Source organism: Engraulis encrasicolus, chromosome 17 (assembly GCF_034702125.1).
Source record: "Engraulis encrasicolus isolate BLACKSEA-1 chromosome 17, IST_EnEncr_1.0, whole genome shotgun sequence".
In the NCBI taxonomy this organism is placed as follows: Eukaryota; Metazoa; Chordata; class Actinopteri; order Clupeiformes; family Engraulidae; genus Engraulis; species Engraulis encrasicolus.
The window spans coordinates 12,257,731-12,276,325 of NC_085873.1; the positions used below are offsets into that span (position 1 = coordinate 12,257,731).

Consider the following 18,595-nt stretch of genomic DNA (forward strand, 5'->3'; position numbering starts at 1 on the left):
TTCACCACGGTCCCTGAATACCCAGACCTCTCTCTCTCACACGCAGTCAATGCTCACACACACACATGCACACACTTATCTCTGTCTGCTCTGAACACATTTATACGGTACAGTAATTAATTAGCAAAAACAATGACTGTCATTCTAAAGCTCCCCAGCACTTGACCAATTATGAGTGAAAGGGAAAGGGAAACTCCAGCTCCCACTGTCATTGTGACACAGCACTCCACAGCACATAGGCTAAGTCAACACTGCACACAACGAAATTGCATTTATGTCTCACCCGTGCAATTATGTATCGCAAGCCAAGCAAGAAGCATCACCTACACAGCATGTCAGCCAGCCAGGCACATGAGGTAGAACTGTGAGAGGAAGACATTACATTACACTTAGCTGACACTTTTATCCAATATGACTTACAATTACTTACAGGGTGTTGGTTACAGTCCCTGGAGCCATGTGGGGTTAGGTCCCTCCCTTGCTCAAAGGGCACTTCAGCCATGAATGGAGAGGTGTATGGAGAGGTAAGGGTGGGATTGGAACCTGCAACCCTCTGATCTTAGGTCCACCAGGGGCTGTTCACTCACGGAACTTCCTGTTAGCCACAATTGGCTAACCCTAACCACGGGACAGTGCAAAATGAATGGGTGTCAATGGAGTTTTTTACCATTATCATTTTTGTGATTTTTTTATAATTTTTTGTCCTGAAATATTAATATTAAGTTCGAAGCTAGAAATAATAAGACCCCATTTGAGTAGCGTTTCGATTATTTTGCGCCACTAGATTATTATATACTGGGTCACAAAGCTCAATTTTTATGGGGCCAAACCCATAAACATTAGCGCGATGCTAGCGAGTACAGGTTGAAATCTTCTAACCTGCTGTAAAACTACACACCTGTGCGATTTGTCAATACAGCCTATTGTTAAACAACAGTCATAGTGCTTACCAGGAATGTTTTGTTGATGATATTTGTGACTGGAAATCGCAGTAGCAATGTATTTAGCATGGGTTCCCCTTTCCATTCCATACATTTTCCCACATGAAGGACTGGCCCACGCTCGTTACTGCATTATGCATGCAAAGCTAACTGGCTACAATGGGAACCAATGAGACTGAGCCTTCTCCCTGTTAGAGGTTCTCTGGGTCCACCTTCCTATCCATTAGGCCACAGCTGCCCCCATGACTAATTGCCTTTGGTTCAATGCATTTGAAGCAGGACAAGTAGCATCAGGTGGTGCAGACGCACTGTAAACTTACACTGCTCTTTTTTCTATGGAAATTGGTGGTCATTTGTCCTGCTTCGCTTCAAAAACGAACTTGTCAGATGTCACAATGACAAATGCTCTCTCTCAACAAGAGCTTGTGTATTTAGAAATTGTTGAGTGGCGGATAGGGCAAAATGCTGGTTGTGTAATCATGAGAGTTTGATCTTTGCCCATTTCTTCCTCTGACCACTCACACGATTATATGATCGTATGTGTGTACATGTGTGTGTGTGTTTGTGCGTGCATGCCTGTGTGTGTGTGTGTGTGCGTGCGAGCGTGCGTGCGTGCATGTGTGTGTGTGTCCTCAAATGCGTGAAGTACTAGGCACATGTACAGTATCGGCAGTAGTGGATTGAGACTACAGTGCACCGTTCATTTCTGATGACTTATTCAGTGGTTCACAACCTTTTTTCAGCAAAAGGCCCCTTAAATTTATCATAGGCCGCCCAGTGCCTGCTTGACCTCATCATAAGTAAATAAAATAGACAAATGTCCCCCATTTGCAACTCAATGCCACCCCCCCTCCCTCTCAACGCCGCCCTGGGGGGCTGTAGAGCCCCTGTTGAGAAACATAAACTTATATCATTAGAAAAAAATATATTGTATGTATGTATGTAGGCCTATGTACTGTATGTATGTATGTATGTATGTATGTATGTATGTATGTATGTATGTATGTATGTATGTATGTATGTATGTATGTATGTACGTACGTACGTACGTACGTACGTACGTACGTATGTATGTATGTATGTATGTATGTATGTATGTATGTATGTATGTATGTATGTATGTATGTATGTAGGCCTATGTACTGTATGTATGTACTGTATGTACAGTATATAGCCTACTATGTGTGTGCATGCGCTTAGTGCTTTTGCACTGGCCCACGTGTGGTCATCAGTCACTACTGTAAGTGCCCTGCATCTCTGAATGACCCTGCACACGATTCTGAAAACATGTGTGTATGAGTGTGTACTTAGTGTACGTGTGCTTTAAGTGTATGTGCTGTTTTCCATGTGCACTTATGGTGTCCTCGAATGACCGCACACGTTATAAGAGCACTCTCATGACTGTCGCCAACCCAAGGTCAGCGCCACCCACCAGCTAATGTGAAGGCCACCCGGGAGGCAAGAATGGAAAGGCAAGGCAAGTTATAGCAAAGAAAGGAAACAAGAAAGAATCTGAGTCAAAGAAAATCAAAAGATAAAGATAAATCATCAAAAAATTACAATAAAAGGAAATTAAAAACATATAGTTTAGAGTGGCTAAGGGAAGGCATCTGGCAGTGCATTTTTACTGTGCTTGTGCTGTTTTGTATTTGAAGGGTTTCGTTGTAAAACCTTGTATCCACCATTTTTTACTTTTGCATTTTATTATTTATTATTTATTTATGTCACAAAAATGTCAATATCCCATCACTCTACAAAATGGATATACACCGTTTTGCAATGAAACCCTTCATTTGCACCTATGGGAATCCTTTGAATGACTGCATGCATCGTTATAAGAGCGCCCTCACCTCTCTCTCTAAGGTCAGGGCCACCCAGCCGCTAATGGACAGTGTAATGGCCTCTTGGGATGCCAGTGTTACTGTAGGAAGACAGCGAGCTTAAGAGCTAATAATCTGCAGAATCCCGCCTGGAGTGGACAAATCAGGAATGACAAACGCAGCAAAACATTCAACCTTTAGCGTTCGACCAGGGAGAGCGGCGAACCGAAGGTCGCGCTTAGAAAAATGTAGAGCCATTCCATTGGTTGCCATCTACTCTTTTGACACCGTTGACCCTCTACACTAGAACCACTTTTGCAGCTTTTGTCACTTCTGCCGTATGCTCTTTCCCCACTTTCAATGGCTACTACAGTGAGTGTTAGTGGCGCTCTCTGAAAAGGCAGCAGCTGCCCTCTGCTCTTTTGACACCGTTGACCATCTACACTCGAACCACTTTTCAAATTCAAAGACTCAAAGCTTTTGCCGCTTCTGCCGCTTGCTCTTTCCCCGCTTTCAACGCTCACTAGTGTTAGCCGCGCTGTCTGAAAGAGCAGCAGCACACCACAGCGCATCTCTAAGGAGCTGAGACTTCTCATTACAGCCAAATTTCACTTTGATTGACTTCTGTTTTTACCTCATCGGTTATATGTCATGCTGCATACATTTATAGTGATACACATAGTGAGGGAAAGATGAAATAATGAAAAATGTATGTGTGTGTGTGTGTGTGTGTGTGTGTGTGTGTGTGTGTGTGTGTGTGTGTGTGTGTGGGGGGGGGGGTGTTGTAGTTGTAGATGTGTACTACTTAGTGTACATATGCCTTTAGTGTATGTGCTGTTTTCCATGTGCACTTACGGTGTCCTCGAATGACCGCACACGTTATAAGAGCACTCTCATGGCTGTCCCCAAGGTCAGCGCCACCCACCAGCAAAACATTCAACCTTTAGCGTCTGACCAGGGAGAGCGGCGAACCGAAGGTCACGTTTAGAAAAATGTAGAGACATTCCATTGGCTGCCGTTGACCCTCTACACTAGAACCACTTTTGCAGCTTTTGTCACTTCTGCCGTATGCTCTTTCCCCACCTTCAATGGCTACTACAGTGAGTGTTAGTGGTGCTCTCTGAAAAGGCAGCAGCACGCCACAGTGCTTCTCTAAGTTTTTTTTTTTTGGGGGGGGGGCTTTACAAGCCTTTATTGGTGTTTTTATAAGACAGGGCAGTGAAGCAGAGACAGGAAGTAAGTTGGGAGAGAGACGGGGAAGGGCTGGCAAAGGACGCGGGCCGGGAATCAAACCCGGGTCGGCTAAGTAGGCCTAGTAGATGAGTGCCCCACCATTAAGCCATGGTAGGGCCAACCACAGTGCTTCTCTAAGGAGAGAGACTTCTCAGGCTATTCATTACGACAAAATGTCACTTTGATTGACTTCTGTTTTCACCTCATCGCTTACTACATGTCATGTTACATACATTTATAGTGATACACATGATGGAATGATGAAATAATGGGGGGGGGGGGTTGTAGTTGTCCATCATTTACTTCAGGATTTAGGGAATAAGAGTTTCCCGCTTTTTAGTTTTAGAAACAGTGCTTTATGCACTGTTAAAGACATGTGTGATATGTGTGCTATACCAATCAACTTGCCTTGTCTACCTAGCCATCAGACTTTAACAATGATTAACATTAAAACAAATCTTTATTTGTTTCATCTGTGACAGAAAGGAAGTATACTCTATGCACCTTAAGCAAATGTCACTTGCAATGTCATTTAAAGCACTATTGTTGTTCTAAAATTATTTTTTTTTATATCTTTTTGTGACAGTGTCCACAGGGCCAGTAGACTTAATCAAGGCAGTAACCATCACCGCTGACGACCCCGACGCCAACGACTCGATCCACGGTGCTTTCAATCAGGTAGTCTCCCTCCCAAGCAGACCCCATCAGCAGCAACTACACATTCTCCTTGTAGTGGCAGGGTTGCTGCAGGAGTCTGAGATTTCAGGTTGTCAATACTTGAGAACTATTTACAATCTATCCTCCTGATACAGTTCCTGCTGTCATCCACTTTATGATTGACTTGCTATATGTGTGATATTTTTCCAATTACATTGCTGGTCCAGCCCACTTGAGATCAAACATGATGCATGTGGAACTCTGAACTGAAAAGTGTTTGAAACCCCTGCCCTCGTCCAGAGGTGGTCAAGTAAAAGTAGAAGTTAAAAAAACCTGCCATAGCTCATTTCCAACACAAGTAACTTTACTGACTAACTGGTCTGCAGTTACTAGAGTGATGTACCCGATTCTGCGCTGGTTGAATACAATTTGGGGGCTTTCTTTTTGTGTTTTTGCAGTGACAACATCTAGCCGCCTCATTGGGTACAATGAAATAGACTGATGTAACCAGTGTAATATCATGTGCGTTGCAATATGCGACCTTGCCTCCTCCACTTGCGCTTGTCTCCTCGTCCCGCCTCCTGGCCCCTCCTTCGTGGAGAAAACGATAAAGTTTCCCAGCTGTCAGCCTAGCCACAACAACTTTTGAGGGACTGTTTTTCATTCACCATCCAAATTGCAAATGAGAAAAAGACTCTACAATTGAGCTTTTGCAAGATATTGAAATATAATGCTGTTGTCAGTGATGTCATCATGACGAGAAGCAAGTGGAGGAGGCAAGTGGAGGAGGCAAGGTCGCATATTGCAACGCACTCATCATGTGCTAGTGTTGTCCTTGCACCAATACATGTACTTCTAGTTTTACTAGGCCACCTCTGCCTTCCTCTGCCTTCCTCTTGTGTTGTTAACCAGGTGGTCTCCCAGGTCGACCCGCTCGCCAACTACACTTTCTCCTCCTACTACCAGCACTCCCGGCCGGTGGCGGCCTTCGTCATCTCCGCCTACAGCCTCATCTTCCTCCTGTGCATGGTGGGCAACTCGCTCATCTGCGTCATCGTGCTGAAGAACAGACGCATGTGGACCGTCACCAACATCTTCATCCTCAACCTGGCCATCAGCGACCTGCTGGTGGGGATCCTGTGTCTGCCCATCACGCTGGTGGACAACCTCGTTACAGGTGGGCAGGGGCGCCGCTAAAAATGTTGGGCCACATGAAAGATTCAGTATCCTTCCAGGGGCCCTGTCAGTGCTGTCGGGCCCTTAGAATCTGTAACGCCTTTCCCCCGCCTCGCTGCACCCATGCAGATTGGTAAGCATTACATGACATTATATGACATTTAGCAGACACGTTTATCCATCTTATCTTTTTTTGTATGGATTACAATGCCTCCTTAATCTGGCCATTTGTATTCTATTAGTGGATACTGTGTCTTCCACTGATGTATAGGCTATACTACATGGACAGCATGGTTCTATTGTATTCCATTCAACGGTTTTGAAGCATCCACGATTGATCTGCAAGAATTCTTCCGCCCTAAATGTCCGGATTTGTACCTTAGCAGCAACACTGAGAACAGACGCTGATACGTAGGACTATGGTTGCGTTTGCCTGTCAATCAAAAGAATTCTAAATGAATTCCAACTGTCAATCAAGTCAAATGACAATGCTCATTGGTCAGTTAAACAATTTATATAGCTCTCTAAAATAAAGGGTCAGCCCGAAAAAGTATTAGGTTTGTGTGAAATGGACAAGAAACTACCATTTGCATAATAGAGTAGACTTTGGGCCTTTTCCATTTGTATTTTCTACCCCTACCCCTGCGCCTTACCCATGCCACTTGTGCTTTCAAACGTAAGCTGTAAGGTGTAGAGCTTGAAACGCAACCCCTACGAACTGAGAAACCCCTTCAACAATCACTGAATGACACTCACAGCTGTCATTAATTCCATGCATTAGGTTGACATTAATAGCATTTTTTTTCATGTGCATTTCACGTAGAAAAGGGCCATCACACATTAGGACAATGTTTAGAACAATGGAATAATTTTTACCACTTTAAAACCGTCAATTGCGGCGAAAATACTTAAACTTGTGTGCTGTTGTGGATGGCGCAGCTTGCCGCCAATTTTAAAAATGCATTTGCAATGCATTCAGGGAAATCTGTCGTAGCCCTCCGTCGTGGAGTGTGGTGTTGGAAAATCTCCGTGCGGAGGGGTGGAAAGCCCTTTGCCGTACCCCTACCCCTCTGTCTGAACGTGAATCGAGACGCCACTACCCCTACAGGTGGATGCGCAATACGGAGGGGAAGGGGAAAGGCATAGGGCTAAGGGGTGTCATGGGATTTAGCCTTAGTCATAGACCAGCTCCTCACCCAACCTCCTGCTTTTCTACAATATTATTTTGTAGCTGCTCTCATTAAAGATCAATCTAAATTGACAAACTAAAAACAACAGCATCTGCCTCTACGGACTGTCAGCCCACCAGGAAAATGTATCCGAAAATGTATCCCACATTACCAGTCCAGCTCTGGACCCGCATGATCAGGGCTGGGCTAGTGATCTTACATATGGGCCATTGCCCCGGTGCCAACGGCCAGTTTGTTTGTTTTTTCTTAGGGACTGGGCCACAATTTACTCAATCTATTCTACTTTACTCTACTCTACAATTTAGAGGGGGTGTCCCATTGGCCCATCTTCAATGTAGACAGTGACTGCAGGATATGCAGTAGTATAAAAGTGTGAGGGTCCAGTTTATGCCCTGGTGTTTATTTGGTCATATGACTACTTCTGAAGGGATACATCCTCAAACTTTGAGGAAGGACTGAGCATTCAAAACGGTGTGCTATTAAACTTTTTGAGCATATTAGATCAGCGGACCTTTAGTATTTCTTTTCAGTTCTCGTCTCTTTGGTCCAGGCCAGCACCTTTTATTATTGATGTGCGCATTCTCTGCCTTTTTTTTGCCATTGCTACTCCTCCCAATATTTTGCCACCTGGTACAGAAATCTGCAACCCACTTTTGTTATTATAGCATGAATAGTTATTGCATATGGATGAAAACACATATAGCCTTATTTTTTGTGGCCTTGAGATAACAATCACAGCTGTTCCCTTTAAGCAAACAGGACAACTTTTTCATGTAACATCTGTTGGTCATGTAGTGAGAGGTGGAATAGTGACAAGTATACAGATCTTTGTACATTTCATTTTTGCTTATTTTATATGTTTTATTCCCCAGGGTGGCCGTTTGATGCCGTGGTGTGCAAGATGAGTGGTCTCGTGCAGGGAGCATCTGTCTCCGCGTCAGTCTTCACTCTGGTGGCCATTGCAGTCGAGAGGTGAGAGAAGTTGCTTGGTTATGTGGCGCTATTCCGACATGTCGCTATTCCGACGTTAATGTCTATTGTCGGAATACCGAGACGTTTTCCACCGTCCGCCGCTATTCCTACATGCCGCTATTCCGACATCCCTAACCTTAACACTAACCCTAACCCTATCCCTAACCCCTAAAAAGTGTCTGAATAGCGGCATGTCGGAATAGCGCTATGTCGGAATAGCGATTGCCCCCCATGTTGCTTCCTTATCCAACTCTCATCTCCATGGCTTAACCCTTTCATGCAAAGACACTGTTATATAACCTGATTATCACCACAGCGGCAATGGTCATGTCTTAATCTTTTGCTTATGACTCCCGGGAATGTATAGCAATGTTGTTATTAGGATGTAGCCTACAGTATACTTAACCTTTTTGCAGCAAATGTTGAATGGTGCTGTGTCACCAGCGATCCCAGCATCTGCATCACAGGAGATTAATTTAATACATGGGTTTTGTCCAACTTTAGAAGTAAAACCTTTAATTAGAAAAGATATTCAGAAAAGATATCCAATACGCCTACAAGCTGAGATATTATAAAAACATTAAATAACTAAAATACCTCAGCTCAAAGGTGAGTCCATATATTTTCATGACCCCTTCTACCTGGAGAATATACTTTGGAGCCCTCGCTTCCTCTTTCTTTAAACCCTTATCAGTAATTATACTCTTTAAACAGAAATTGTGAATTCTTCGCCCAACAGACATTCTATTTAGAAGTTTAATCAGTGCCAACTTTATAAGTAAAAGCTTACCCTATAGAAAGAGCAGAGAGTTGTGTATGCCTATTTAAATAGTCCCTCAAAGGAATGGTTTCATCAAACAGGCATTTCTGTATTTTCAGCCTACCTGTTCCTTTTTTTACATCTTAATATTAGGTTGAAATTAAATCAGTTCTCTCAATTTACATACTTTAGAAGTACAAGAGAGTCCTTGTGCACACAAGCCCTCAGCAATGCAGGTGCAGGTGTGAGGCAGGAGAAGGTGAATCAATGAACAAAATTCAAGAGACACTGCACACTGCTTACTTTTATTTACTTTATTTCTCGGAGCGAACTTCGCTCCGAGAAATAAAGTAAAGAAAAGTAAGCAGTGTGCGGTGTCTTTTACATAGGCCTACTTGAGACTCTAGAGCTCAGGGTTCCTGACCTGTACTCACACATTCACTGCAGACTTTTATTGTATTTAATGTCTTCTCTTTTTATACCTTGTGTTAACCCTGAAGGTCACATTGTATAATTGTTTTGTACCATGTGCACTGTTCAGACTGCGCTTCATTTAGGCCTAGTGTTTATTTACAGTATGTCTCTTTTTTCTCTTTTTTTTATGTCTTTTTACATCACAGACTTGAAAACACGTGTTGCTTCTTGGTCACTTTATATTAATCTTAGTGGTTAGCAGCATGGATTTCGAGAAACAGGCTGACGCAGACACAAAAAGCTCAGTGCAATTAGCCTTACCCTTTTTCCTGCTGTGTTCCTGTGACATCTTTCTACAAGTTCTGATGCATTGCCTACGCATTACAACCCAATTTGACCCTGACACAAGCCATTAAAACATCAGTGTTCTTAATTGACAGTATAATGTTTTCTTCTCTTCTGTGTTGTTTTCTCTGCAGGTTGCAATGCATCATGTACTCATTCCAGCTGTTGGAGCAATTGCCTCAGTTTTATTTTGCACTGTGTAAGATTTTTAGTTGTTTATTTCCAGAATTCATGCTACCCATTTAATAATGTTACCTTTTTCATGAATACTTACCACCACCATCAGATTCTAAGTATTCATTATGACTGAGAAAATGGCACTTTTCATACATGAAAAGGGGGATCTTCTCCATGGTCATTTTGAATTTCCAGAAATAGACATTTTTAGCAGCAAAAAATACTATACTTTGGCCTTACTTGTGAATATTAGTATATTCCTTAGTAAAAATTCCTGAAAAGATCAAATTTAAGCTACCTGGAGGAGGCTGACTGGGAGCACAGAACCTCTGACCTTGGCTGACTCACCAAACAACAGGAAGCATTTTTTTTCATACTCTTTGTCACTTTGTCTGTCTTGGCTTTCTAGATTTTGGTCACACATTGACAAGTGACAAACCACCAAAAAGGGACAAAACAAATGGACTTTTAAAACAGGAGCCAGCGTAAGCTCAACCAGAGAAAAGCCGTCAAAAGCTCAGCGCTCTTCGTCTAAAATAATCGTTTCTTAAACATTTCCCCTGAATGTTCCAATTCACTGTTTGCCACATTTGAACCTATAGACCTTTTCCTCTCTTCTGTGTTCCTGTCATCTTCCAAATAGGTTCTGTTGCATCGACGTCTACCCATTCAAGCCCAAGCTGACCCAGCTGCAGACAATCATGACCATTGCCTTTATCTGAGGGCAGTCATCTGTAAGCATGTTGGGCATCCTTGTAGCCCAAAGCTTGCCGGTTTGTCTCCCGACCCACCAGATTGGTGGGAGAAGTAATAATCCAGTGCTCTCCCCCATCCACCACTACCCTGAGCATGATACCACCATCCCACCACATTGCTCACTTGAGGTTCCGTTTGGGTCTGCCTCCTTGCACGGCAGAGGCATGAATGCAATTTTGTTGTGTGCAGTGAGCACTGTGTGCTGTGGCTGTGTCACAAATACATAGGTTCCCTGATGGGCTTTCACTTTTCACTTTCAATTTTCCCACTAAGTGGATCTTCGCCATTGTCCTCATGTGTCCCTCGGCCGCCACACTCACCGCTATCAAGGATGAGTTCCAACTCAAGCTGGACGGAATGGCAGCAACATTCCGCCCAATCTGACCTTGATACAAACCATCATAAGCTCAGTGTCGTTTGTTTCCAATAACCTTTTCTTCTTTTCTTTTCTTCGGTTTCTTATAAAGGTTCCAATGCATCGTGTACCCCCTGATCCGGCCAAAGCTCACCCACAGCACAAGCCATCAAAAGCATCAATGTTCTTAATCACTGATAACCATGGACAGATTACTGCACGGGCCTACGGGGCCCAGCCCAGGGGCCCAAGGGTCAAGGGGGCCCTGAAGCCCAAGCCTCTATATTTTCTTTCTCATATTGCGTTAAAATCACTGTGCCTGAAACCCTGGCCTGAAACCCTGAAACTTTTTGTACACTACCGTACCAACACCCATAGACGGGGGGGGCTTTTTTGTTTTCTGGCCCAGGGCCCCATGGAATCATAATCCGTCCCTGCTGTTAACCTTTTCTCGTCTGCTGTGTCCCTGCAGGTTCCGATGCATCGTTTACCCGTTCCAGCCCAAGCTCACCCAGAGGCAAGCCGTCATCACCATCGCCTTCATCTGGGCCTTGGCCATCGTCATCATGTGTCCCTCTGCTGCCACGCTCACCGTCACCAAGGACGAGTTCCACTTCATGGTGGACGGCATCAACAACGCCACCTACCCACTCTACACCTGCTGGGAGAACTGGCCGGACCAGAGCATGCGGAAGATATACACCACGGTGCTGTTCTCGCACATCTACCTGGCGCCCGTCACGCTGATCGTTATCATGTACACACGCGTGGCCGTCAAGCTCTTCAAGTCGCCCGCGCAGCTCAGGGAGGGCCGGGCCGAGGAGGACGACCGCCGCATCTACCGCCGCAAGATCAAGGTGAAACATTACATTACATTGCACGACATTTAGGGGTGTAAATCAGAGCATTCGTGGTGATTCAATTCGATATCGATTTCTTAGGTCAGTGTTTCCCAACCTTTTTTGTCTTGAGTACCCCTTAAGCATTTTTGTTGTGCCGTGAGTTACCCCAGTCACGTTTTGTATCGCTTTCTCTATCTCAATGTAACAAAGCTCCATACATTTGTTAAATTTACATTGTTCCAAGTACCCCCTGCAGTGTCCTCGCGTACCCCTAGTGGTACACGTTCCCCTGGTTGGGAAACACTGTCTTAGGTCAGCGATTCGATTATTTTCTATACGTAAGAATGCTCCTTGATTCAAATTTTACTCTCCAGGCGTAACTGGCACTGTATGTGTGAAATGTTAAATAAATGAATAAAACCTGAAATATCTACATGCATTTTATTTGAGGAACATCATTGTTACACACACAGTTTTATTATTACTGCATGAGCAAAATAAAATGCCTCACAAAATGAATCACGCTTAATTGATTCTCTTGTGGACGAATCGATTAATTGAATCACCGACTGTAGGATCGATGCATCCATACAAAACGATGATTATTTACACCCCTAATTACATTACATATACACATTCTCATGATCGTAGTGCTGCTTTTAACCCTCTCCTGGCTGCCACCATGGATGCTAATCCTGCTGACAAACTTACATTATATATTTTATATTATATTCTGTATATCACACTGGTATTTTCTACGGTGCAGGTGATTCACATGCTCCTGATCGTGGCACTGCTCTTCACCATCTCCTGGCTGCCTTTGTGGACGTTGATCCTGCTGACGGACTACGGCAGCATGACTCCCAGCCAGATCAACGTGCTCTCGGCGTACGTCTTCCCCTTCGCCCACTGGCTGGCCTTCTTCAACAGTAGCGTGAACCCCGTCGTCTACGGATACTTCAACGAGAACTTCCGACGTGGCTTCCAGGCGGCGTTCAAGTTCCAGCTGTGCCTGCTGGAGCTGCCCACAGGTGGTGGTGGCAGAGGTGGTGGCGGAAGACGTGTGGGCGGGCACCACAGGGGCCGGACGCTGTCCAGGAGGCCCGGTGTTGGGCGGCACAACCGCGTCTTTGTGGACGGGCGTCCCGACGAGACGCCGCTGCAGGCCTCAGGTGGCAGCGGGAGGAAGAGGAAGGTCTTCTGTGGCCAGGAGAAGGAGAAGGAGAAGCGCAATGAGCTCGTGCTGGAGGACATCGACTGAATGTTCTCAAAAAGAATGTCTGGTAATGTCTGGATTAGTTAGAATAGAATGTTGCGTTTCAAAATGTCTTTTATTGATGGAGAATGAATTATTTTGCTGAAGCAGGAGTAGAATGAACTTGTGTTGGAAGAGATTGACTGAGTGTTCTAAAGAATGCCCCATAATGTCACGACTCTTTGAATAGGATGTGAAGTTCCAGAAGGCTTTTCATTGTTGGAGAGTCAGAGTGTATTCTTACTACTGTGGTAAGCAGAATGAATTTGTAATGGAAGACATTGACTGAACGTTGCAGAAGCTGACTATTTTTTTTTTTTAAATGAACAAGAAAGAGTGCTAAAAAGAACTAGCTGAGGAAAGGTTGTTATGAACAAACGTTCTTCAACAAAGGAAAGCCTTTGGCAGAATTGACTGAATCCAGTTAATTGACGCTGAGGCTGTTTTTTCGGCATGGGCTTGAGCATGCTTTGAGCGGGCTCCCATTGAAAAACAACAAAGTCTTTCTTTTTTGTGGTGTGTGATGTTTAACAGGCTGTTTGAATGGCATGGCACACGTACATGCAGACTGTCGGTGCGCAAGCATACCTGAACCCATGCTCGAGACTGCATACGCTTCTACACCTCTGTCTCGGCCCCTGCACGTCTCACAAGTGAATGTAACATACACACACAATGGATTCTAAACTGTATTTTTGCGGCTTTTCAAGCCTTTGGTGTTTTATCAGACAGGACAGTGAAGCAGAGACAGGAAGCGAGTCGGCAGACAGAGAGAGACGGGAATCGAACCCGGGTCGGCCGCGTAGTAGACGAGTGCCCTACCGTTAGTGCCACAGTAGGACAGAGAATTGTCAATCTTTTGCCAGTCAGTCGATGAGAAGTTGCAGCTGATGCAGCTGCATGATGTTTTAGGAATAAATCCCATAAAGCAAATATTTCTGACCTGATGAACTCAACAAATTGACCAGATGACTGACTCGAACCAACGGATTTGCAGTCATACTCATGAACGGCCAACCGGGTACTTTGCTTGTAAATGTGTGTTACGCCAATTTATGGGGGAAATCAAACCGAATGTCTCATTAACTTACATGCTACACAGGCTAGCCTAAATGAACACGGGCCATGCTTCAGCCACGTCTGTTTGGCTATATTATTTGAACAGCGGGCAACACAACACGTTTTCGGCATGTTGAGCGTGGACAACGCTAGTCTACAGGTCCTCGTATTTTGTTTATTCTTTCTCAACACCACCAATTGACTTGCATTGGCTGTTTTCCCCCACAAAAGCGCGTAACGTACGTGGAAAACGGCACACCGTTCATCAGTATATGCCATTGTTATTGTTATTAGCTGCTGCATTAGCGTGAAACACGCCTATCGTGCATCGTGCATCAAGCTGTACCAGAAACATTGGAAAAGGTAGAGGGGACATCAAGACCGTACTTTTCTGGGATCCATGTGACGTCAGGTGAACGCCCCCTTTAGGAGACCTTTGGTTAGGAGGCCTTTCGGAGACTTGAGATTGAGAATAAATGGAGTTCCCTTAGCGCTGTAGATGGCAGTAGCGCACATCTTATGCAAGCCGCTACCAAACGCCACAGAAAGAGAAGAAGAAGGAGGGGACAACAACCCCTCAGGAGACCAAACTTGAGCGCACTCCTGATTTGCTTTATCATACTCTACTAGACAATCTTTAGTTGCACTCGTGTGTGGACCTACCATGCATTACTTGTGAATGACCTGTGTTCATAGTACTATCCTGTCTGGTACCAACTCCTTGATGCAACTCCAATGCTCTGCTTTGTGGCATTACAATTAGTGTTGCACCAATACCATTTTTTGGCCCCGATACAGATACCCCTTACCTAGCCGTGCAGTATCGGCCGATACCAATACCATACCGATACCACACTGTTTGAAATGTACATATACGTATATGAATATCTGCATACTTGGATGCAAAATCCTGCCATCATGGCTTTGTCAGGCTGCTGCCTACCTTTGTGAACAGGAAAAAGACTAATACTGTACAAAGTGAATCCAGTAGAAATTGTCCACTTTTTAGATGCCTCTGATACAAAATAACTAAGTTCAAGGTTGACAAGGTTGCAAGTACTGGGCAGTCATGGGTGAGCGGTTAGGGCGTCAGACTTGCATCCCAGAGGTTGCCGGTTCGACTCCCGACCCGCCAGGTTGGTGGGGGGAGTAATCAACCAGTGCTCTCCCCCATCCTCCTCCATGACTGAGGTACCCTGAGCATGGTACCGTCCCACCGCACTGCTCCCCATGGGGCGCCACTGAGGGCTGCCCCCCTTGCACGGGTGAGGCATAAAATGCAATTTCGTTGTGTGCAGTGTGCAGTGTTCACTTGTGTGCTGTGGAGTGCTGTGTCACAATGACAATGGGAGTTGGAGTTTCCCAATGGGCTTTCGCTTTCAAGTATCGGTAAATGGTATCGGTGCCCTATTTGTTGGTACTTGCTGATACCGATACGATACCACCATTTTAATGCAGTATCTGGGCCTCGACCGATACTGGTATCGTTATCGGTGCAACACTAATTACAATGTCAGTCAGTGTGAGACTGGGTGCCGGAACTGGATCCGGCTCCAGTACAGTTTCCTGTCAGCATGGCTGGACTGGAGGAACAAAATCAGGCCGGGCATTTTCTGCCAAGACCGGTCCACCTGGCATTTAGAGAGACAATGAAGCCTGTCATAACACTAGTCATCTATTACCAGCTATTTAGACCACAACACCCACAATGAGAATGTAAATCTGACTCGTAGAGGTCAGTTGTAACGATAGGACCGACCAGGCCAAAATCATCAGCAGTCCACCGGTCAAATGCCCTGTATGCCTTATGGCCAATCCGGCCATGCCTGTCAGCATGGTACAGGAGTAGTACAGGACATTTTCCTGGTGGGTCAACAGTCCGTAGGCGCTGTTTTTTGTTTGTTTGTTTGTTTTTCTTGAGGACTTCCCCACAGTTTAGAGGGGGCGGCCCATAGGTCCACTTCAATACGTATAGACAGTAGACTGACTCAAGTGGGATATGGTATGAAAATGGTTGTATATGTGAGTGGCCAGTGTAAGCCAAAAATGCTTGTCTGCCTGAAAACGCCATATTAGACAGGTTGAGTGTTCCTTTATCTTAATATAAGTGTTACTGTATCTCAGTCTTATGGCTGGCCACAGAAAGGACTTGTTTTAGTTTATCTGCTGCTGAAAGAGAAATTGCACTTTGAAATTGATTCGTTCACGAATAGCATTTATGTAAGGCCAAAGGAATCCTTCGGCAACACCTTTTGAACCGAGTTTGTGGCAGTTCACATTTTCAATGAATGAAAAGGAAATCCATCCTGTGATGTCAAAGGTGCATTTAAGTAAGAGATAATGGAAATTCATGACTTGAAAGGTTCATTATGAGGTCTTGGCATGGTTTCAGCACGATCTAATTTTTGTCTCAATTTGTAGGCTTCTCCCAATGATGAGGATGCTGCCTGACAGCTGAACGCTGAATAGGCCTACTCCACAACCAGAGTTGTATACAGTAGAATTAAAAGTACTCTGTGTAATACCATATTAGTATTGTTGTAGTAGGCCTACATCTGTACACTCTAAGAAGTACTGAGTCAGAAATGACACAAACTGTGTCAGAGACAACACATTTGAATGTGTGTGCTCAGGGACAACACATTCTGTGTCATTCGTTAGAAGTGTCATATTTAAGGGGTAATAATAGTGTAATAACAAGGAATCAAAGTTACAAAAACTGGTTTTGAGTCATATTCAAGCCACATTCCACATGGTTTGTGATGGGTAATTGGCTACGTTGTAAATGTATAAAATACATTTAAAATAAGAATAATTAATGTGTCATTCTTAAACACAAATTGTGTCCGATACAGCATTTAACTGAATAATACACATGTTGTGTCACATTCTTCACACCATGTGTTTAAACCATCTTAACACAATGCGTGTGTCAAAAACTGACACACTCCTTCTGAGTGAGAGTAGGGTACTTCTTCTACTTTATACAACTCTGTACCACAACAACCACAAACAAAACAGGCTGCTGATCGTTCCAGCCCATCACTAACAAAACAAGCTGCTGATCGTTCCAGCCCATCACTTACAAAACAGTAACAAATGAAGTGGCAATTAAACACTTGCATGTCGATTTAATGTCTTGTAATGTGTATTTTGTCCCAGAGTGTTGTGTTGAATTAACGTTGCCTTTTTTACTATGAAGAATCAAGCCTGAGGGTTGCCAGGTCGCCAGTTTTGTGTGTTTTTGTCATTTTAGTGTATATTTACAATGATCTATTTTAAGCATGATTTGAATTAAGCATTAACTTCACTCTCTCTGCTGTTTTTGTGAGTGATTGTATGAATACTTTTTTGGGTCCCTTTGCATATTTGGCCCATTGAACCCTGTACATGTCTGAAACTGCGTATTGTCCTGATATAGCCTACCTTCTCTGTAACACTTACAACACTAACAGAATATGATTCACATGTTAGTCACTAATACATGACTGTCTGTACAAGTGACTCAATAGTGATGGGTGAAATGTTTTCATCAGTTACAATCCATTGCCTCGCACGGTATTCCACATGACCTTGTTTTACCTGTTCAATTCAATCTGGTGATTACTCAACAAGCAAAGTCCTTTGGAATATGTGACACCAGATTATGTGGTTTGTTTGTTTTTTGGGGGTTTTTTTTAAGCTTTTTTTCTATTTTTAAATCTACAAGAGTGTTCATACACCACTTGGTGTGTGATATAGGCAAGCACAGTTGAGTTGTTAACTACTGATTGGATACTCTGTGGAGTCCAATTAAGCTGAATTAGATACTTAAAATATATGCCTAATACTACATCGATAGATTCTCCAGCGCTGGCAGGTGGACTCAAAATTCAGTGTTTTGTCATTTAATAGTAATTTCTCTTCAGCAAGATGATTACCCACCCACTCCAGCAGTGCTCAATATTTTTTCACTTTCATGTGGTAATAGTTACTAACCTGCCTTATGTCATCTGGCTGCAGTATAGATAGTATAGATAGTATAGATAAATAGATAAATAGTATCTATACTATATACTATTTATAGAATATTAAGTAGAATTAACTTTTAAAATGTTATACAGACCAAAAAGTAATTAACGCTATTTTTGAGTGGGACCTGTTATCAGAAATGGAGTTGATTTCAACTTTTTAAAAGTTAAAACGTTTTTTAATAGCACTGTAGTGCAGAATTTGTCAGTTGGTGCAGTGTTTTTGTTCAGTTGGGGCGGCATGTTTGTGCAGTATGTTCTATGATTGTCAGCCAGACGTCTCTCAAAAATGGCTTGTATTATAAGGTCAAAGGCTTTTGTCCCTATTCAGAGGCTATCCAGTTACCCTAATACTGTAGCATGAATTTTTTAAAGACAGTTTTTCAGAAACTGGCAGCAAACGTTTTGCGAAAGTTTCGGCTTTTACCAGTAAAAGTATTTTAAATGAAAAGTGTTTTGAAAAAAAAAAACCACACACACACACACACAAAGACCATCTCTCCACTGTTGCGTATTCAGGATTGGAGGTCAGATGCCAGAATGTGTTCTTTTGTAGACATGGTCCATTAAGTCAGCAAACATGGTCCATTAAGTCAGCAAACATGGTCCATTAAGCCAGCAAACCAAAGATGG

At 43.6% G+C, this 18,595-nt stretch overlaps 1 protein-coding gene across 1 annotated transcript; it reads left to right on the forward strand.

Moving 5' to 3' along the window:
- Positions 1–5,662: 5,662 nt before the first annotated feature.
- Positions 5,663–13,047, forward strand: LOC134467242 (neuropeptide FF receptor 1-like). The gene is made up of 5 exons (XM_063221150.1): positions 5,663–5,828; positions 7,890–7,989; positions 11,269–11,653; positions 12,405–12,658; positions 12,818–13,047. Exons 1-5 carry the CDS (start codon positions 5,678–5,680, stop codon positions 12,897–12,899), a joined length of 972 nt encoding a protein of 323 aa, XP_063077220.1. The 5' UTR covers positions 5,663–5,677; the 3' UTR covers positions 12,900–13,047.
- Positions 13,048–18,595: the final 5,548 nt, after the last annotated feature.

What these genes read in the sequence shown, in the direction of transcription:
- LOC134467242 (XM_063221150.1), top strand. Translation starts at nt 5,678, where the DNA reads ATGGTGGGCAACTCGCTCATCTGCGTCATCGTGCTGAAGAACAGACGC. An exon ending in GGTGGACAACCTCGTTACAG is followed by an intron (nt 5,829 to 7,889) that starts GTGGGCAGGGGC and finishes TTTATTCCCCAG; the next exon opens with GGTGGCCGTTTGATGCCGTG. An exon ending in TTCCAGCTGTGCCTGCTGGA is followed by an intron (nt 12,659 to 12,817) that starts GCTGCCCACAGG and finishes CTCAGGTGGCAG; the next exon opens with CGGGAGGAAGAGGAAGGTCT.